Source organism: Mixophyes fleayi, chromosome 3 (genome assembly GCF_038048845.1).
Source record: "Mixophyes fleayi isolate aMixFle1 chromosome 3, aMixFle1.hap1, whole genome shotgun sequence".
Lineage (NCBI taxonomy): Eukaryota > Metazoa > Chordata > Amphibia > Anura > Limnodynastidae > Mixophyes > Mixophyes fleayi.
Window position 1 is genome coordinate 160,905,161 of NC_134404.1, and position 23,607 is coordinate 160,928,767.

General features: G+C 42.3%; 1 protein-coding gene across 1 annotated transcript in view; it reads right to left on the minus strand.

Moving 5' to 3' along the window:
• Window positions 1–23,607, minus strand: part of LOC142142519 (uncharacterized) — a 31,881-nt gene that overhangs the window by 5,601 nt on the left and 2,673 nt on the right. Inside the window, exon 4 of the mRNA XM_075200406.1 lies at window positions 14,863–15,447. Coding sequence (XP_075056507.1) covers window positions 14,863–15,447 — 585 coding nt within the window. The remainder of the gene's footprint in view (window positions 1–14,862; window positions 15,448–23,607) is intronic.

Sequence of the window (23,607 nt, forward strand, 5' to 3'; positions counted from 1 at the left end):
TGGTCTGTCATGGACACCCTACGCATTGTGCCAAGAGCCTTTGTATAACATCCCAACATCAATATCACCGCTGACCAAACTCTTGGTGGTATTGCATTTCTGTGCATCTGGATCTTTCCAGACTACAGTGGGTGTCGAGGCAGGAATGTCCAAAGTCACCTTCAGTTCTGCGCTGCAGGTTGCGCTAAGGGCTCTCCTGTCGCACATCTAGTACTTCATCCATCTGCAAAACGATGAGGAGTCCCTTGTGACCAAAAGCGAGTTTGCTACCATAGCTGGATTGCAGCACATTATAGGGACAGTAGATGATACACATGTATTCATGGTCCTGTTGGGTGGAAATGCTTCTACTTATTCGAATACAAAGCATTTCAACTTGATATATGTCCAGGATATATGTGATGCATCTCTCCAGATTCGATGGCTGGTTGCTAGATGGCCAGGGAGCATCCATGACTCATTTGCCTTCAGGTAATCAGGCATGTGGCGCAGATTGTGACAGACAATCACAGTCACATGGTGATGCATGACTATTAGTTATTATTTTCTAGCACATTTACAAGTAACCCTTTGTTGTCTTAAATACATTGGTATACACTATAGTCATAAATGGTAGGTCTACCACCTTTGCAAAATATTAACACTATTTGCACTATGGTGTACTTGCAGAATCAATTAAACCATGAAGCATTACAATAACACTATATAATGTTTAAAGATCTCCCTAATTGTTTGTATGTTTATTTAGAAATTACTAATAATTTTATGTTTTCTTTCTTGTTATGCTTTATAGAAGACAACGCGTACCCTTTCCGCCCTTGGCTCCTCACTCCCTTTTTAAATCCACACACAGAGCAAGAAGTATCATACAAGTCGGCGCATACATCCACCACATCGTTTATAGAGTAGACTTTTGGGAGGCGTGGCTTGACCGTGCATGGAGTAAGTCTCATGCCCCTGCACACATTGGCACTGTGATCGGGCTGCCTTCGTTTGAGTCCCAGCTGTGGACAGACTACCGGCTACTGTGGAGCTCAGTCGGTGGTGAGCACTGTCGCTTGCTGTCCCTGCTGAGCTCCGGTTCTAAGCTCCCCCCACAACCACCACTGCGCGATTCTGTGTGGGAGCTGACCGTCGACAATCCATCTCCTGACAGAGAGAGCCTGCTTGCTGTCCCCCACCCACACACTTCCGATAATCGGTGTCCTTTGAGGCGAAAGGCGCCCATTTCACCTGCGGTTGGGGTGGGGAAGTCTATCCCTCTGAGGTGGTGACTGAGGGAGATACTTGCCGAGCATGACAAATGGAGACTCAAGACTCACTACCAGTGATTTTGCTGGTGCTATTAACACCTGATCAGCTGCCCCCCCCCCCCACCACAAAGCTAGGGTACAAAGGGCGACTACTCCTCCCTCCCATACAGTGCCTGATTTTTGTGCCTGATCCATAAAGCTTATTGTCTGTGATGCTCCTTGTGTGGATCTGAGACTTTTTCTGGAAATACTGAAACCTCTCCAGCAGCACCCAATTATCAACTGCAACACTGCTGGTGACCTGAGATTGCGGCTGAAGACTCCTGCTTCCTGTAAGCTTCCTGGGGGCGTGGGAGTGGAGCTGAGTTGCTGAATATAGGAGCTGCGTGGGTTCACTGGCTCAGATACACCTGTATTATTGACTATTTATCATTTTCCCTTTCTGTTAGCTCCCCTGGGCTGTGGGCAAGGAGCTGTGCTGCCCTCTGCTAGCCTTGTGCATCACTAAAACACTGTTCACAGAGCCCAGCTTCTTCTGTTAACTTGGGGAGACTAGTAATACTGACACCTGGTGATGTTTCTGTTGCAACTGAAGTGCATATATATATATATATATATATATATATATATATATTTTTCCTATATATTTTTTCCTCTATATAAATGTGGCTACCACTGAGGATATTTGAAGTGTCTGTTCATGCTCCCGTAAGTGTTGAGAATAACACTCCACCAACCTGAAGGGGAATCAAAGCTACTCTATCTATGAAGGGACCGACTATACCTACAGATAAGCTTTAAAGTTCTTTTATCTGGTACGCATATTGGTATGGTGTTGGTGGTTTTGGAAATATTTCCTCCTCTGTGTGTTTTTATCCTTACTGATTCACTTCTAATACCTGAGTGCCTATGTCCACTTGGTGATTTAAATTCTGGCTTGCGGTACACCTATCTGTATTGCTGAATACAGTATTATACTATGTGGCGCCCCCTCCTACTTATTTTGTTTTAGATTATTCCAGTCCACCAACTGGCTTTGTGGGAACTTTGGCAGCCTCCTGAACATAGGATATCCACTTCTTCCAAAGGACAATATTTGAATTGGAACTTGTTTATCTTCTCAGAGTTACGCGCTGTACTATCTATTGTATTTGTTTATATATATATATATATATATATATATATATCAATATCTATATCTATCTGCTGTGTCCCTATTCTGTGTAGTACTGATGGACATAAGCCCTGCTACACTCCAAAGATATATATTGGAAGAACAACCTGACCTTATTTTTCTCTATATATTTGTAAGTTCCTATGGGCTCGGGGTGAGGAGCTGTGCTGCCAACAAGTGGTGCTGTTGCTGGACTGATATACTTGCTCCGCTCCCTCTCCCCTGGGAATTGTTGACTTCTGTCCCATACCCTCGGGGGCCCTATCCTCCACACTCTACTTTCCTCTCACATATAAACCACCACGGGAAAGCCTAATGCTGCTGCTGCGGAAGCTGCCGGTACCAAGAAATCACCCCACCCCCACCCTTGCCATTTCCCCAGTCGGAGGATTCTTCCTCCATACAACAGGTTCTTCTGGCTAGTAGCTCCTCAGAGAAGAGACATGCTGCCTTATTGGGGAGGTGCAGGTGGACCTCTCCCTTATCCGGCAAGATGTGCAAAAGATATGAGAGCAGGTTGGGGAGGTAGAACAACGTATATCTGTGTTGGAGGTTGCTACTGCACCCATTTGGGGAGAAATTGAGCTGACTCCTCAAGTTAATCTCTGCAAGCAAAAGTTGTCAGACCTTGAGGGGCGCCTACGCCACAACAATTTACGTTATGTGGGCCTACCTGAGAGAGCGGAGATTTTCCTGGAATCCTGGCCTTTGGCAGGGACACCTTCACCACACAATTTGCAGTTGAACGGGCTCATTGCCTTCCTCCACAGCCTGGGGTTATGGTCCGCACATTCATAGCCAAGATGTTACACTATCAGGCCAGACATGCTGTGCTTCGCTTGGTCCGGACCAAGGGCCCTCTGAAATACCACAACCAACATTGGTCTTCCTTGACTTTGCCGTTGAAGTTCAAAAGAGCAGACCCCAATTAGCCCAGGTGAAGCGTAGATTCCGGTACTTTCAGTTGCCGTATTCGATGCTGTTTCCTGCATGGCTGAGAGTGCTGGTGGGTGGTTGCACGCATTTATTCTCTACCCCATGAGAGGCCTCGTACTGGCTGGACGGAAGACCTCGTGTGGCTCACAGATGAGATAATGACGAACTCTAGCTAGCCCCAATGCTACTGCAATATAGTGCAGGCTTTATTTCTTAGATTAAGGGACTGAAGGTTATATTTCTTTGCAACAACAGATTTATGAAAATGCTTATTTACAGTGTGTGGAAATAATATGCTTGGAGAGCCTCCTGATACAAGTTAGAAGTAGAATAGCTCTCAGTTAGATAGTTTAAGTAAGGGTTAGTTATGGGATTAAGTATACCACGCTTTTGTGTTATTTATACAGGGTGGGGGAGAGAGGGGTTAGAGGTTAGATTGTTAAATGCAGTTCCAATTTTCCTATCGGATATTATGCTGCATTCTATCTTGTTTTCAAATGCACAAATGCTGACATGTTCTCCATTTTTGCAACGTACAGTTTTTGAGTATCTTAATTCTCTGAACAAGAGGAAGGAGAAAGAAGTGTATAAGAGGGGCACTCCGTTAGGTCTATAAATAAAATACAAAAGTTTATTGGGTATGCATTAAAATTGATCCTGGTAAGATAAGAGCGAAATAATAAAAAACACATATAAAGACAAACAGGTGTGGTAGTGAATTAAAATGCAAATCTAATTTGCAATGCCTCTGCTACTCATCAACAATGCACCTTAATAAGTGCAAAAGGTTTCCAGCTATAATAAAGCCCTAGAGATGCAATGGTTACCATATAATTTAAACAAGCCCGAAGGTATATCCTTCAATATAAGGCATTATAACTAGGTAACGGTAGCATCGTAAGGAATAGGGGAAAAAAAAAAAGAAATATTAATTAGCTCCCTGTAATCGTGGGTATATGAAATACACCTACAAGTTCCCAGCTAAAATACAAACTCCAAAGATGCTGAGATTATCGTTTGGGTCAGAATAGCCCAAGAATATTCCCATTGGTATGAGGCGCTTCAATCCCTTAATGGCAGCATCACAAACGATATATGGAGAGAGTGAATTAACAGACTCCCTGTGATCGCGGGTATTTGTGATGAACCTTACCTAGATCTGTAGCTGGTGAGCGATCAGAGGGAGACAATTACTAGCTGGAAAAGAGAAGGGTAGCAAGGCAAAACGCCAACGCGCATTTTGCTCTGTGGCTTTCTCAAGGCTGCAGCGGGGGCATAATGACAGCTCTTAAATAGCGGATAAAATGGGTGTGTTTAATGACGTAATTCTGTATGGTCCAATCAAAGTTGGAGAGCAGGACCATCCTTTAATTGACATAGAATTGACATAGAATTGTGGCCAATAGGGAGAGTATAACGTTAGTAACGGGGAAATCTGTGCAATCGTAAGTGTAAAGTAATGATTTCCTCATGACAGAAAGTTGACTACATAATTTCACAAGGGATTATTATTGAGATGTAAGTAGCAACAAAATGTTTGTATATTATTATGTACGATAAGAGATTGTTCCCAGGGTACTTGTGTCAATTGAAATCACTGATTCAGAATCCAATTGCAATTTAAAAGGATCTGATTCAATGAGTACACCGAGAACGGTTAACAAGTAAAATAGTTTAAACTAAGATATTTAGTAGCCGGCCTTAGTTATAAAATTAATATAGATACATATATAGATATATATATATATATATATATATATATATATATATATATAACAGGCAGGAAAATATATACTACTATTCTGTCTGTCATTGTAAGAATTGGATAACACTCCCTCTTATTTTACATTCATAATTGGATTGATGAGTTCAAGTGGTATAATCATATATATATGTTATTAAAAGTGAAACAAATAGCTAGAAGTTGATGGGAGAGATGGGTGTAGGTGATGACCCCATAACAAATGAGCCTAGTCGAAGAGGGAGAAGATGGAGACAATGGTCCATTGGTTAACATAAATATTGATAGGCCTGTTTAGAAAAATAGCCCTATGCATGAAGTGTTAGAAGTCACCTCGTTATGCTCTATCTCACATGGGGAAATCGCTTGCTGTGAAGGAAGGAAGACGTCCCTTCTGGGGGAAAATGATGCATAAAACTCTTTCAAGAATAGTACATTCCCAATAGTATCTCCCTAAAAATACAATGTCTACATATAATAACGAACATTTCAAATTGAATCGTATATGTAATGATAATGGTGAGAGATGATAGCTTTTATAATGTAGACTGATAAGAATGAAAACTTTTTTAATTATTATTTTGTAGTTTTATAAAAAGGCCATGTAACTAATATAGTCGTTGAGACCCTTAGGGGCCATACTTCCCATCAGGAAGATCTTTTTGGTTTCCATTTTTAGTAGTTCCCTTTGGATGTCACCTCCTCGTATCCCCATATAAATTTTTTCCATGGCATATGCTTTGATGACTTTCGGATTGCTATCATGGTAGAGCATGAAATGTTTTGCAACCGTGGTCAGGGTTTTGAAATTACCTTAATCCCTAACGCTGTTTTTAATATTGTATATATGTTCAGATATACGTGTCACTCACCAGACTGTGAGTGCTTCTTCCCGTGTGTTTAGGAACCGTGGCCGTCCACCATCCTGAGGGTCTGCGCATGTGCAGCCCTTTCAAACCTTCAGTACCTGTTCCTTTTAGTTAATTGGCTGATCAGGCAACACTCCCTATTTAAAGCACCTGCTGTCTATACCTCGTTGCCTGATCTTGGAGTCTCATTCCCCATGAGCCTCTGAAGGTGTTCCTGTGTTTCCTCGTGTATTCAGCTCAGCTGATTCCTGTGGTTTCCAGACCACTTCAACTCTCCTGTGGTTTCCAGACCACTTCAACTCTCCTGTGGTTTCCAGACTACTTCAACTCTCCTGTGTTTCATCGTGACTGTATTAGCTGATTCCTATCCGCTGCCTCCGTGCACTACAGTTATCAACTCACTTCAAACTCTCCTGTGTTTCATCGTGACTGTATTAGCTGATTCCTATCCGCTGCCTCCGTGCACTACAGTTATCAACTCACTTCAAACTCCCCTGTGTTTCATCGTGACTGTATTAGCTGATTCCTATCCGCTGCCTCCGTGCACTACAGTTATCAACTCACGTCAAACTCTCCTGTGTTTCATCGTGACTGTATTAGCTGATTCCTATCCGCTGCCTCCGTGCACTACAGTTATCAACTCACGTCAAACTCTCCTGTGTTTCATCGTGACTGTATTAGCTGATTCCTATCCGCTGCCTCCGTGCACTAGTTATCAACTCACTTCAACTCTACCGTGTTTCATGAAGTCTGCTCCAGCTGATTCCTATCCGCTGCCTCCGTGCTCAACAGTTCCTGCTCACCTCTACTCTCCCGTGTTCCTCGTGACTGAACCTGCTGAATCCTATCCGCTACCTCCGTGTACCTGCAGTGTCCTGCTTGCCGCTACCCTTCAGTTCTACTCGTGTCTGCAGCCAGCTGATCCGCTCTCCGTGCTTCTACAGTGTTCCTGCCGTGTCAACTCGCCTGTCTGCATTGGATCTACGCTCCGCTGCTGTCCTCTATTTGGATACCGCTACTACCCTTCAGTGATCTCCCGGTGACCAGTCCTATATACTACGGCTTCCTGAGTATTGTTTCATCGTGCTGGTCTACCTACCTGTGCGCTGCACCTACTTTGATGCCGCTTCCATTTCCCTGGGACTTCGCATCCTGCCGGCCTCCTGCCACTCAGGTATCTCTGCACTCCCTTCTGACAGCCTGCTCTTCTGAACCACGGTATGCATACTTATCATTGACTGTGCCCGTGTATTGCATACCTTGCTGGACTGAGTTGTTCTTCTCTGAAGTTGCCTATCCTCTGAGACTATTGCCATCATTTGACTGTGTTATCTTTTAGTCTGGATAGTTCCTGAGACTTTGTATATTTGTGCAGTGCTGCTCTGTTATTACTACTGTGTGCATATCATCGTGGGATCAAGTTCAGTGTGCCCGTGTCTACTCTGCATTACATTTGTCTCCCCGTGCTCCTCCTCACATATATATTTCAGTGGTACAACTTGCTAGAGGCAGACCACTGATTCCTGTTCCAGTATCCCTCCATATAGCAGTGGTAGAACTTGCTACCGCAGACCACTGACTACCCTCACGTTTCCTTTGTCCATTCAGTTCCTCGTGTACTATTACATCTATATTACCAGTGCTGCTAGTCATAGACTTTCACGAGCATCCTCTACCATCTGCTGTCTCCTGTTCCGTGATCACCCCACTAACAGAGTACCATATTACCATCTATACTGCTCTGGTAAGTCCATCACCTGGTGATCCCTGGGAAAAGACTCCTAGTGCCCGTGACAGTATGTTTTTTAAGCGGCCGTGTCGTCATTCCAATGTATATTTTTGGACATGGGCATGAGAGACAATAGATGACCCCCGTAGAGTTACAATTGAGGAAATCCTCTATACGCCAATTCTTGCCATATTGATCTTGATAGGTTTTAGTGGGGGCCCTGTATTGACACATCTTACATGTGCCACATTTGAAGAAGCCTTTGGGTCTTTCCAAGGTCGTAACTTTTCTTTGTAGGTGACTATGAACAAATCTGTCTTTTAAATTTTTGGCTCTTCTCCAGCTGAAAGAGATGGTTTTATCAAGATTATTCTCTAGATCTTTGTCAGTAAGCAGTACGTGCTAGTGTTGTTGAAATACGGTTTTGATTTCTTGCCATTGATTGCAAAAGGTGCCAACCATCCTGATCTTAGAGTCTTTGGTTCCCAAATTTCTTGAGGGATAGACAAGGGACTCCCTACTCCGCTTTGACACAGAATTTTTAGCTTCACATAACATCTTGTTACTATATCCTCTGTTTTTCAATCTTTCTGTAAGTTCACCTGCTCTTTTCGTGTATGTTGTAATATCTGAGCAGTTTCGTTTAACTCTCAGGTATTCGCCTTTAGGAATTCCATTGATGACGGGTGGGAAGTGTGTACTTTTGTTGTCTAAAATAGTGTTAGTGGCGGTCTTTTTTCCTGAAAATATCTGTTTTACGGACGGTTAAATCCAGGAAATTGATGACTGATGAACTAATCAATTCGCCCTCTGAAGAGTCTATTTTAGAGGCAGGGGTATTATATTTCTTAGTACCTCATGTGTTTCTCCTAAAAACCTAATTGGATGCGTAGTCTTTTTGGTCACGAACAAATTTATTCTTTTTTTTAGTGATAATTTGTTGTTCAAAGGCATCGAGTTCCGATTTAATTTTTTCATAAGCCTTTTGAAATTCCTCAATATTTTCAAACTCTTTTAGTTTTTAGTTTTTCTCCCACGGAGGAAATCTCCTTATTATATTGTTCTAAGATGATATTGTCGTGTTTGACCAAAATGTTAATTAGTTTGGTTGCACATTGTGTTAGAGCGCATTCCCAATCCTTTTTAAGTTCCTCAGTAGCTAGGTCGAATGCAGGGTGTATTTTGGGTCTGAGGCCCCGAAGTGTTATATCGTAACGTGTGTAATTGTCGAACATAGTCTTGTTCCAATACGTTTTAATTTGCTTGGACATTAATAGTTTATGGTCATTTAAATGATCAATCCATTTCTTATTTTCAAAGTCCTGTCCAATGACATCAACTAGAAAATTAAAATCTCCCCTATTACTTAGAAGTTTTTCTTGTCTTGTGTGTAAATCATAACATATGCTAAAAGTGGACATGCTTGGATATCTTAACCAGAAAAATTAATACAATTGATTTGATATATATTGATGGAAAATGTAAAATATATCTGGATGGAAGTATATTTCCCAACTGTGCAGGTCAGTGTTTTTTCTTAATTCTCTAACATGCATTTTCTTGGGATGCGTTTGTTATAACAAGTTCTCTTTTGCTATAAGTATCCAAATGGAGTCTACGCAGGTTGCCCCCTACCCACAGTTACATTATGGCTCATGGCTTCGAGTGGAATAAGGGTTGAGAGAATGAGATATCTATCATGGAATGGAATGTAAGGGGTCCTAATGACCGCATACAAAGGTCCTTGCGCAGTTGAAAAAATATAATTCTAATATAGCATGCTTGGTGGAGATTCACCTGGTGGGGGACCGAATTCTGGCCCTTAAGATATCATGGGTTGGCTGGGCCTATCATTCAGTTTAAGGCACCCTGATCAACTGGGTGGAGGGCCGCAAGCAATTTTCGAGAAAGGAGATGTTGAGGCTGGAACGGGAATGTCGTGATTTAGAGCAGGTTTACCTTTCCACACATACATCTGAAGACTGACTGGTCTGACTCCATGCACAGAAGGCATGGACTGATCATTTGGTGGACAAGTCCTCCCACCGGCTCCCCTTCTCCAGGCACGCTATATATGTGCAGAGGGATAAAAACGGTAATCTGATGGCTTATCTGGCCAGGACTGAGCTACAAAATAACACAATCTCTGCTATAACTGACTGGTCGGGGGACATACACTATCAGACGGAACTGATAGCCATGGTGTTTAGAGCTTTTTATTCTAATTTGAACACCTCCAAGCTGGATTACTCTGCAACTCAAATGTACGATTACTTGGCCAAGGTGCGTCTCCCTACACTATCTATGGAGAACATAGAGTGGACTTTCGACCTAGTCCTCCAGTTTCCAAAGTTTCAGAAGACTATTCTGGCTATAAAGAATATGTTATTTCATCATAGTTTTCTTGTAAGTACCTTTTGGGCTTTGCTTCATATGCAATGCTTAACATAAATGGGCAAAAAAACAAGGACATATTTTTTTCTATCGAATTTGTGTAATATGTGGTAAAACCAAACAACAAAAAGTGTCACAAAACCACACATGCAAATATACATAAGACATTAAACTATTTTTCTCCCTGGGCCAACATTTTTAGTGGTGGATCTCTCTGCTTGACTCTGTGTTGAACTAATACCTCATGTTTTCAATTTGCTAGATACACACAGATATGCAGTGTAAAGGATAAGCGCTGACAACCATCTTTTTGTTTTGTATACATATATGGGCATTTATATTGCCATGCAGCTGGTACAATATATAATATGGGATATACAGAGTGCGGGCTTCTTTTTTCCTCTAGTTTAATTTCATATAAACAGCATACATACAGTATCTTAGAAAGGGTTAATAAGCAGGGTTAGTATGAAATTATGATAACTATAAAATAAAATGAGTGTAAGGAAGGAATTGCACGACTCTTTTGTCGTTCTTCTGTCAATCGGCAATGCAAATGCATGTTGTACACATCAGCAGGTGGGTCATTCCACATGAGATCACCCCAAAAAACATGAAATGTCCATCACCCATCTCAGATTTATTTTTACATTTTTTTTAGTTAAGAGAGAGTGTCAAAACAACTATTTCTGCCAAATATCTCAACTGACAATTAGTTGATTAAATATTGATTTTTCAATTTATTAAATAATTTACTAATCGCGGCTTGTTTATCCAGTTTATTTGAAATACCGTGGGTGTTTATTAAGGAATCACCACAAAATTTGGACCCTTAAGGTAACTCTTCCTCCCGAATCCAAAAATCCAAACCAAAATGTTTTGCGTTACGGCAAAAATGCATGTTTTTCGAATAGAATTAAAAACGCTAGGTTCAATTGACATTAGGGATCCCATTTTTTGGGGGGTGTTTAAAAAAGGTATACATTACTACCACAAAAAAAAATCAGCCAGGTACTGTTTCATAGTGGAGAAAAAAAATAATGAAGTAGATGTTCGATTACTGTTGTACCGCATACATAATTAACACAAGAAACCATGAAATTTAAAACCTTTAACATAACTTAAGTCCTTAACTGAAGTTGAGTCAACAATCTCATTATTTTTCCCTTGTTTGGAACTTGTAACGGTCTGTAATTTTCCTAAAAGTGTCAGTAGGAAGTGTATACTGCCTTCCAGTACTTCCTTGGATAGTAGGCACTTCCGTTACACAGAGAATGTGAATAAAAGGAACAAAACACTTATCTCTTGAAGGCCAGGACACCACATTTGTTGATTGGTTTCGTTTAATTAAGTGTATCAGCACATCTTGTTCCTCCTCATTACATTGAATGATATACCCAATGTACCAGATGCTATCATACACTGCTGCTATGCATGTTCCAGGTTGCAGATAACTTTTGCCCACATTTTTTGTGACTATGGTCATAGTGACACTAACTTTGGTTCCTCCTGTCTTTATGTCATCAGATGACAATCGATATATTTGTAGCACATTATTACTAATAGGCCGAAATCTGTGATGAGAACGTGTTCCTACCACAGTGTTTGCTGTTTCTAGACGGCTATGCAGCTTGGGTTTGCAGTCTTGTATTTCGTTTTGTGACACGTAAAAAAACTTTATGCCATGTACATTTTCATTTGCCCAGGTCCAAAGGTGTCAAGATGTGATGGGTTTCCACTGCTTGCAGACTGGTGCGTGTGGCTAGACTTTTAACTGTCCCTCCAATGCCATGACATGGACTCTTTCCATGAGATGTGGGCACAAAATTTCATTCTGCTTGAATGTTGAAGTCATCCTTATGGAAGCATAAGTTAAAAAAGTTTGCAGTTCTTGTATTGTGCACTCGCACCATCACTAAAGTAGTAAATATACTCCAATAGTTTCGCTAAGTGTTTCAGAACTACCGTAATGAAGACATGCACAGTTATAGCTACATGGTCATGGATATCGCTAATAACGCACAGGCTCACACAGTTTGAAGTGTCACAATCATCTTGCCTACTGTTAGGAACCCCTCCAGCCGGCACAACACAACCCGGAATCTACTCTGCCAGTCAGGTGTTCACTGGAGCCCCTGATGGTGGGGACAGACTGTGCCGCAGACTGACAGAGGGTCGTGAAGTGCGTACCAGCTGGGGAGAACCCAGGCAAGAGGAGTCAGGTCCACGCAGAGGTCAAGGGCCGGCAGCAGACAAGAGTATCGATGAACAAGCTGAGGTCAGGGGTCACAGGCAAATAGCAGAACGGGTAAACAGGCCAGAGATCAGGGTCACAGGAAACACGAGCAAGGTCCAAATCAAAGCCAAGGGTCATACACGGGAAGTCAAATAGAGATATCAGGATACAGGACAGGAACTAGCAGGTTAGCAGACTGGAACACAGGAGCTATAACCGGCAATGAGGCAGCAGACCTCATTGCCTTAAATACCCAGCTGAACCAATCACAGGTTGAACACACTCCTGCAGGTTAATAAAGCAGTCACTAACAGAGCCAATCAGGGCTTGCCCCTGGTCTGCACAGTTGCAGGCTAATGCCTGTAATTGCCTCCTATAATCTGCCCATATTAATTAGCCCACAGGCTGTAGAACGCTGCGCCCGGCCTCCTCCTATTGCCGGGACGCAGCTCTGAAGCGTCTACTGGTTGCCCCGGCAACGGCCGGGTTATGGCCGGAAATTACGTCCCGGTCGTCATGGCGACGGCCGGGACGCGGGTGAGTGAGTCGCGGCGGCTGGGCACCGCCGTGGCTCGTAACAGTACCCCCCCCTTGAGGAGGGGTCGAGGGACCCCGACATCCTGGTTTTCTAGGGAATTTTTTGAAGAACTCCTTCAGTTTCTTTGGGGCATGGAGTTGTCTCCGCGGAACCCAAGATCTCTCTTCCAATCCGCGATTCCTCCATTGTATGAGGAAATGCACCTGTCCTTGAACTTTTTTAGAGTCAAGGACCTTTTGAATCACAAATTTTTGTGGTCCACTGGAACCTCTCCCAGGCACACTTGAAGACTGGGTTTGACCAGGAAATAGTACCGGTTTCAACAGAGAACAATGAAATGTGTTGGGAATTCTCAACGAGGCCGGAATTTTTAACCTAAATGCGACGGGGTTCACCTGTTTGATGATAGGAAACGGCCCGATGAACTTAGGGCCCAACTTCTTGCAAGGCTGTCTGAGCCTGATATTTTTTGTAGACAGCCACACCTTCTGGCCAACCTTAAGGGAGCAGGTGGTACGATGTCGGTCCGAATTTTTTTTGCCACAAGTGAGGCTTGTCTCAATGATGAGTGAACTTTCTTCCAGATAACTCTGAGATCTCTTGCAGTGGAGCGGATCTCCTGGATACCAACGGACTGGAGTGAATACAGGGAGTTAGATCTGGGGTGAAAACCATAATTGCAGAAGAACGGAGAGATTTTTGTAGCTGAGTGACAGGAATTATTACAGGCGAATTCCGCCCAGGGTAACAGGGAAGACCAATTATCGTGGAACTCCGATGTGTAACATCGCAAAAATTTTTCTAGGGACTGGTTAACCCTTTCAGTTTGCCCATTTGACTGAGGGTGGTAGGCGGATGACAAACTGACCTTGATTCCGAGAAGGGTACAGAAGGACCTCCAGAATTGTGCTATAAACTGAGAACCCCGATCAGAGACGATGTCAGTAGGGAGTCCATGGAGCCTGAAAATATGTTGAATGAATAAGAGAGCCAAATCCCGAGCAGAAGGTAGTTTGGTTAACGGAATGAAGTGTGACATTTTGCTGAACCGGTCTACCACGACCCAAATCGTGTTGTGTCCTGCAGAAGGTGGTAGATCCACTACAAAGTCCATAGACAGATGAGTCCATGGTTTCGCAGGAGGGGCCAAAGGAACTAATTGGCCTACTGGACGGATCCTAGGCACTTTGTTTCTAGCACAAATCTCACATGAGAGGACATGCCTCTTGACGTCGGCAGACATGGATGGCCACCAGACCGTGCGGGAAAGGATTTCTAGCGTCTTGGAAATTCCAGGGTGCCCAGCAGCCCTACTGCAATGTGCTTCCACAAGAACCGCCTTTCTTAAGTGGACTGGAACAAAAAGTCGTTGCTCCGGAGTAGCATCTGGGGCTAATTTCTGGAATCTCTGCAGTGTGACATTCAGATCTTGGGTTAACCCAGCATGGATTATGGAAGGAGGAATAATAGACTCTGGGTTAGTAACTGGAACATGGTGTGCCATGAAACTCCTGGACAGGGCATCTGCCCGGACATTCTTGGAACCTGGTCTGTAGGTGATCAGGAAATTGAACCGGGTAAAAAATAATGCCCAGCGGGCCTGTCTAGGGTTTAAACGCTTGGCTGACTGTATATATTGCAAGTTCTTGTGGTCAGTAATGACAGAGATCTGATGCGAAGCACCCTCCAACCAATGCCGCCACTCCTCGAAGGCCCACTTGATTGCCAATAGTTCTCTATTACCGACGTCGTAGTTGGCTTCTGCTGAAGAGAACTGACGGGAGAAATAGGCACATGGGTGTAGACGATTAGTATGAGGATCCTTCTGTGATAGAATGGCGCCGGCCCCGACGTCCGAGGCATCGACCTCTAGAACAAATGCTTTAGCTGGATCTGGATGTTTAAGGACCTCAGCTGAGATAAAGGCCTTTTTCAGACTTTTGAATGAGGCTACTGCTTGAGACGACCAATTAGTTGGGTCCATTCCTTTACGGGTCAAAGCCACAATGGGAGCCACAATGTCAGCGAAGTTGTGAATGAACCTTCGATAATAATTGGAGAAGCCCAGAAACCTCTGTACCGCCTTTAGATTGTTGGGTTGTACCCAATCCACAATAGCCTGGACCTTTGTTGAATCCATAGAAAATCCCTCAGAAGAGATTACGTAACCTAAAAAGGATACCTTCTGCACCTCAAACTCACACTTTTCCAGCTTGGCGTAGAGATGGTTTTCCCGCAATTTTTGTAAGACTTGTTTGACGTGAGTCTGATGTGCGAGTAAAGATTTGGAATAGATGAGGATATCATCTAAATAGACGACCACAAAACCACCCAGGAAGTCTCGGAGGACCTCGTTGATCAAGTCCTGGAACACTGCAGGCGCATTGCTGAGGCCAAACGGCATGACCAGATACTCGTAGTGGCCAGAGTGCGTATTGAACGCCGTCTTCCACTCATCTCCTTCTTTGATACGGATGAGATTATATGCTCCGCGAAGGTCGATTTTAGTGAAGACAGTAGCCCCTCTTAGCTGATCAAACAATACCGAGATGAGCGGAAGGGGATAGGTGTTCTTGACTGTGATATGATTCAATCCCCGGTAGTCAATACAAGGTCTTAACCCTCCGTCCTTTTTTGATACAAAGAAGCATCCTGCTCCTACGGGAGACTTAGATGGCCTGATGAAGCCTCTCTCCAGGTTTTCGTCGATATACTCCTGCATGGATTTTGTTTCTGGAGCAGAAAGGGAATACAAACGCCCCTTAGGTAACTTGGAACCAGGAATAAGTTCGATGGCACAGTCAAAGTCACGATGTGGCGGTAAGGTATCAGCAGCCTTCTTGGAGAACACGTCCCAGAATTCATGATACTGTGAGGGAAGCCGCTCCGGAATAGGCTGAATCATACGCAGAGACAGTGACAAACAAGACTGTGTACAATAAGTACTCCACTTGACAATCTCTCCTTTTACCCAGTCTATGACAGGGTTATGACAGGAAAGCCATGGGTGGCCCAAGATCATAGGAACCGACGAACAATCGATCAGGAAGAAGGTGATTGACTCAGAATGGAGAGCTCCGATCTTCAACTGTAGTGGCGGGGTCTCCCAGGAAATCTTGCCACCAGGCAACGGACCTTCGTCTAAGCCACAGACAGTAATGGCAGAGTTGAGTTTTACCATCGGAATTCCGGCAGAGCGGGCAAACCCAATATCAAGGAAGTTGCCTGCAGCTCCGCTATCAATGAAGGCCGACAGGTCCACAGAGCGAGCCCGGAAGGTGAGCTGTGCAGGGATTAATACAGCATTTTTCGGGGAGATAATTTGCAGACCTAGGTGAACTTTCCCCTCATTTCCTAGGCATGGTCTTTTCCCGACTTATTTGGGCAAGAACGGGAGAAGTGGCCTTTTATGCCACAGTAGAGACATAGACCTTGCGAACGTCTCCTGTCTCTCTCTTCAGAAGAGAGACGATATGCTCCTAATTGCATAGGCTCCTCACCATCCTGGGAAACAGGAACGAAGGCGGATGGAGGTGATGATGTTTCCTTTTCAGTTTTCCGCTCCTTATATCTCCTGTCAATTTTAATGGAGAGGTGCATCAGATCCTCCAGAGAACTAGGAGACGGGTATTGCACCAAAGAATCTTTAATCTGTTCAGATAGGCCGAGACGGAACTGACTTCGTAAGGCAGGGTCGTTCCATCTACTATCAGGTGACCATCTACGGAATTCAGCGCAGTATTCTTCTGCCGACCGTCGGCCTTGTTTCAAGGACCGTAGATGAGCTTCCGCGGAGGCCACTCGATCCGGGTCATCATACAGTAGACCCAGTGCCTCGAAGAAGGAGTCTACGGACTGCATGGCCGGACTGGTCTGCGGCAAAGAAAACGCCCAGGACTCGGGGTCACCCTGTAGAAGGGAAATAATAATCCCAACTCTTTGCTGCTCTGAACCGGAGGAGCGGGGTCTCATCCGAAAATAGAGCTTGCAGCTCTCCCTGAAGTTCCGAAACAGGGTTCTATTTCCGGAGAACCGATCTGGTAAGTTCATTTTGGGTTCACAGATGGGACCTGGAGTCAGTTGTGAAGCTTTTGTGGCTTCTTCTTGAACAGACATACGCTCAGCCAATCCCTGCATCATCTGATACAAGGACTCAACGTGACCTGCTAGGGTTTGTGCCGGAGACGGTGTGGATCCACTTGTATCCATTCTAACCCTGTCTCCGTGAGTGGGCCGGTTATAATGTTAGGAACCCCTCCGGCCGGCACAACACAACCCGGAATCTACTCTGCCAGTCAGGTGTTCACTGGAGCCCCTGATGGTGGGGACAGACTGGGCCGCAGACTGACAGAGGGTCGTGAAGTGCGTACCAGCTGGGGAGAACCCAGGCAAGAGGAGTCAGGTCCACGCAGAGGTCAAGGGCCGGCAGCAGACAAGAGTATCGATGAACAAGCTGAGGTCAGGGGTCACAGGCAAATAGCAGAACAGGTAAACAGGCCAGAGATCAGGGTCACAGGAAACACGAGCAAGGTCCAAATCAAAGCCAAGGGTCATACACGGGGAGTCAAATAGAGATATCAGGATACAGGACAGGAACTAGCAGGTTAGCAGACTGGAACACAGGAGCTATAACCGGCAATGAGGCAGCAGACCTCATTGCCTTAAATACCCAGCTGAACCAATCACAGGTTGAACACACTCCTGCAGGTTAATAAAGCAGTCACTAACAGAGCCAATCAGGGCTTGCCCCTGGTCTGCACAGTTGCAGGCTAATGCCTGTAATTGCCTCCTATAATCTGCCCATATTAATTAGCCCAGAGGCTGTAGAACGCTGCGCCCGGCCTCCTCCTATTGCCGGGACGCAGCTCTGAAGCGTCTACTGGTTGCCCCGGCAACGGCCGGGTTATGGCCGGAAATGACGTCCCGGTCGTCATGGCGACGGCCGGGACGCGGTGAGTGAGTCGCGGCGGCTGGGCACCACCGTGGCTCGTAACACCTACAATATACAACAAGCTGACAGTCAACATGTTCTTTGGTCCACTTCAGTGACATAACTTTTAAGCTTTTTCTGGCCTTTTTTGTGAGACAAGAAAGGATTATAGCATGTTTCCTGAAATTCTTCATATCTTAGCAGCAGAAGCTTTTCATGATGGTAGCAGACTGAGGTTTCAGGATCATTGGTTACTGCATTTGAAACTTCAGTTCTCAGAATCAAAAGTTCTTTTTCTTCATCTGTAAAGTGGTCCCAGCTATGTACTTTAATGGTTTTTGAGTAAATAGTCTTTTAAATACAGACTGCCATATTACTATCAAATGAGCAGCTGCCATAATTGACTCTTTCTGTGTCTCCCTCTCTTTCTCTGGAAAGTTTTAGTTTTGGTCTCTCTAAAGGGAATCCCCTTCCCATCAGTTTCTGATTGTTTCATTTCCTGTATGGGAGTTTTACCTTAGGGGTCCAAATTTTGTGGCGATTCCTTAATAAACACCCACGGTACTTCAAATAAACTGGATAAAGATATGTTGATGATGATGATGATGATGATGATAAAGAAGCTGCGATTAGTAAATTATTTAATAAATTGAAAAATCAATATTTAATCAACTAATTGTCAGACAGTCGAGATATTTGGCAGAAATAGTTGACATCCTCTCTTAACCCAAAAAATTTCATCGAAATCTGAGATGGGTGGTACACAACCCTGGTTGAACTGACATGGAATGACCCAGCAGCTATTTATATAGCGTCTCTAATTTGCATAGAGAACTCACCCACATCAGTCCCTGCCCCACTGGAGCCTACAGTCTAAATTTTCTAAAAAACATAAACACACATACACACAGACAAGGGTCAATTTGATAGCAGCCAATTAACCTACTAGTATGTTTTTGGAGTGTGGGAGGAAACCCACGCAAACATGGGGAGAACATAGAAAGCTCCACACAGATAATGCCATGGTCGGGTATCGAACTCCTGACCCCAGTGCTGTGAGGCAGAAGTGCTAACCACTAAGCCGCCGTTCTGCCCAAACACAAAGATACGTCTGCCAGTGAATTAGTTAGAGGGGCAAATAATAACGCACTGCTACATGCACCAGTTTTTACGTCACGTAAGTGATTTAGTATCGTATTCAACAAGCAATGTATTGCCTATATAAGCTTGAATACCTATATATTAATAGATGTTTCTTCAGATCCGCAACTTGTTGAATATGGACATACGTATGTCCAATGTACACATGTGTCAAGTAAAACACACATAGGTCCGTTTTGCATTCCTTGAAAAATGAGGCGCTGTATATTTTGCTTTACATTTGTTTACATTGTTTCCCTCTTACAAGCACCAAATGATTCACTGTAAAGTGGATCTAACACAGTGGTTTATATTTTTAATGTGCAATGTCTTTGTGACTACATCCCTTTACTGCATTACTGGATCGATGGATGGCACAGGCACGTTTAATACAATGCACCTCTTTCCACTGTATGCATACTCATGTGAAAAAAAAAGTACACCCTATCACAGATGTGTGATTTTTAGAACATAATTAATAAAAAAAAAAAATAATACTCACCAAATCCTAAAAGTTGATAAGTCTAATCTGACGTGAAAAACAGGACACAACAGATTTTTTTATGTATTCAACAAAAAAGGAAACATTTTTGGTGAAAAATGAGTAGCAATCCCAAAAATGCTTATAGCAATATAAGATTTTGCATTTCTGAAATGGCAATTTGTTTTGATGTATAGAATTCATGTACTGTAATATTAGTTCATTCATAGCTCCCTATTAATGACATACTTCTGTTAATCAATGAGTAATATTCAAATGATTTCCTGAGCCTTTTTCCTGCATGTAATTAGTTTGGTATACAGAGTTCAAGGAACAGTATGTCCATCCTGTTAGGCTATTATTATGTTATGTCATTAAGCTATTTTTACTTATGACACATACAGAATCAGACTTCGTTAAGAAAATCAAGAAGCAGGCTGATCATGGTCTTTAAACTATGTTTTACTTCCATTTTATTTACAAAATGAATATTTTTAAAAAAGACACACGAGACCTAATGTCCCTGGATTTTTGCAAGTGCATTTAGATGCACCAGCCAGTGCATCTTGTTTTGTGAAGCAGTGCAAAAGTGATATGTTATTTTACAGAGTGAGATTATAGAGATGAGATAAAGGCATTTTTCGGTGTGCAGAGAAGCACATGGCCACTTAAACTATACTTTTAATAGGATACATTTTGTGACCTCCAGTTGCACTTTGGCATAGAAGCACATCTTTTGGCCCACTCTGCCCAATGTAAATCAAAGTTTCAAATACACTAACGTTTCACATGTAGTAAAGACAGTCCGATGTCCCTTTATTTTCATGATTAGTTTAAGCAATAAATGAGAAAAAACCTTGCACTCAATTGAAAATATTGGTAGAGATTTAATTAAGTGTGAAGTTCCATTGGAGCCTCACGTGATGAGACTCTGTGGTTTGTTAGGATACTCAAACATTGTTAATAGGCTTGCGAACAAAAAGCAGTGATTTTTTTATGTAACATAACACCCGGAAGAACACGTACGAGCACAGTCTGTCATAACATGGAGACTACCGATATCCTGCAATAATACATATTTGCTTGTATCAGCTTTCTGCCAACATTACTAAAGACTGCTGATGTGCTTTATGCAAACACCTCTAATATTTAAGCTACATTTTATATTGTATATTTAGATCACATCAATTTCATACTTTGCTTCATTAAAATAACTGAAGTACTGCATGAATGTTAAAGTTATTTTCAGCTCTTAAAGGAAGAAAGTTGCAATTATTTTAAAAAAGAAAATCAGAATTGTTAATATTAACCTTTTCAGGTTCCTGGTATCATTTGCAATACTGCAATATCACTTTGAAAAATTTACTAAACTCAGTTTTGGTCATACCATTACTAGGACTTCCACAATGGAATAGACTGTGCTGATAGTATTGTGTTAAACTCATTCCATTCAATAAATCCATAGCATATTCCAAGCTGACCACTGCAGGATGACAACTGGATTTACACAGCTTATCCCTCTAGAAGGATTTTTTTTTTATCATATATCACTTTAATATTATTAAATTATTTCTATATTCTACATAGCCCAACTATAGAATACATGGATATGAGAAGTAACCCCAGAAACACATACCCTGATGAATGGCACTTGTCATTTGCTCTTGTGCCTCAATGCCTTGACAACTTCTAGTACAAAGTTAGACAACCAATTGCTTCCCAAATAATGCAACAAGCTTCACCATACTCGTCCAGCTGCTCCACAACAGCTGGGGAGCAATAGGTTGCCTAACTCTCATCTATTATTTTAGACTATATGTATTTACTATCAGAGAAAACATTTAGAATGCTCATTTTGAATATACAAAGAAATATTTGCCCTTGCCATTACACAAGAAATACAGTCATAACTGATATACGTACCTAGATTAAAACACCATTTTCAAAGGGTGTCTTTGTTAGCCGTACATTGGACACTACGCCCAACTCCAGTGGGACCAGCATAGTGGCCTTTAGCTACACCACTGCTTAAATTAACCTGAATTAATCTGTGCAGATTTGGTGTCAAGACAGAAATTACTTACCATGTGTTATTCTTATTATTTTAGATTTACGAGAAAACAATGTATCTAGTTTTATGTTTTGATTTCTAACCAGCTCTTCTATATTTCAAATGCTAATGTTATCTAATAAAAATACATCTTCAGACGTTTTTTGCATGTCATTGGCATGGCTACTCTATACCAAAGGTTGAGTTAGTTCCTATCACCATTTCCATTACTACAAAGGTCGTGGTTTACTATAATAAGTATAACTCTAATATATTTTGTACAATCTCTGAGTATTTCATATTATGCAAAGTCAAGCATAGCATTACTGTGAGAACTACTGTCACATAAAAAAATATGTTGAAGACACACTGCAAAATGTTTTAATAGCACTGAATGCAATGTACGTCAGTTATTTTATTTATGTTATGTTCAGTTAAAAATACATTACCCAATAATTAAGTTTGAAAAAAAATAAACAATGCTATTTAAATATTTTATTGCCAAGAATAATTAATCATTTAAACTAAAATGTTTAACAACATAGTTCTATTTATTTTCTGAACAAAAATCATATTTAGAATGTGCAAATTAAAACCCCATTTTCTCTCAGAAAAATCACACACTGTTCTGCTTTGCAGATCACCAAATACAAAGCAAAATATACAGTATAGTTAACTATCTCAAAAAAGTGAATTTCTGAAATGAGCTATGTGCATATGGGCAATTCTGTCTCCCCATGGTTGTGTTTTTGACAGATGAACAGAGGACATATACTTATCATTGCTCTCCACTGAGCAACATGGCGCCTGCCTTTCCAAAACAGATGATGTAATAGAGATACTATACTTTGTCCCCATCCTTGCATTACCATCTGCCTTAATGATCAATAGTTGCTACATGAGCATCCGTCTTTCCAGTTCACATGACAAAAACAGCTATGTGAAGCCTACCTTATGGTAGGCTTGACATAGTGGACCTGCCAGGTCAACTTAAAATGAATAATCCTGTCAACCAGAGACTAGAAAACATAGCTACTTGCAGCACACAAATTGCTTCCAATTCTCCCCTCCCTTCTGCACTAGCCCTAACCTTGCTGGAAAGCAATAACTATACCTTAACATGATAGGTTTTTACTGATGAATGACTATGCTCTTTATTCCTGTTCCTAGCTTTTGATTGGCAAGTTAATGTAATGCCTCAAGCTTTGAAGAGGATTGAGTACTGGTTTCAGCAGAGGCTTCAGATTAGGATGTGCCGGTCTATTGGTCCCGATATTGAGTGAAACATTGCTCCAGGATCCATTGCATTATCTCCAGTATTACCATGGCCATGGAACAGTCTTCATCTAAATGGAAAGTACTACACAGCAAATTTCTGTCTCAACAAATCCAGGACTTTGGTTCTGTACCCAGTTCTTTGGAGAAACCCATGTAATTTGTAATCAAGATCAACATGCGCATAGAGGAGACATAGATGAAAAAGGAATTATCTCCCTTAACCAATCTGCAGTCTCTTTTCCACTGAGCCCATGCAGTTTGCAGTTTAAAGACTTTCTCTAGAGCAGAAATCCAAGAGACACTCTATGGAACTTTGCCACCGCAATATGAACAAAGGCCACATGGCTCGCTCTTGTCTCAATAAGCCGGGAAAAGACCAAACCTGGTGAATTTGAAAGGTGTCCACTTAGGCTTACAAAAAAGATCTTCTTGTTTATGCTCATATTTTTTTTTGATGCCCATTCTACTGATGTCTGCATTTCTTGATAGCAGTACAGCTGGAAATTTTCTGAACATTGGTTTTGCAAAAATCTTAAGAATTTCTTTATTTAAAAATGACCTTGTCATTATGGTCTGTTTTCTTGATAGTAATCCCTTAGTAGGCGGTAGTATTCTGAACAAGACCCCACCTGTTCATCTGTCAATCAGAACACTGCATTCAGAAAGCTTGTCCTATTATTTGATTTATATTCAACTGCCAAACAAACATTTTTCAAATATCTACTATTCACCCAGTCTTCTAACCCACATCTAACCCACCTCTTTGCCATCTTCAAGTCACTTCTCAGCCCACCTGCACCCCCTCCACATTCCTCCATCGCAGACCATGATTTTGCCACCTACTTTAAAGAAAAAAAA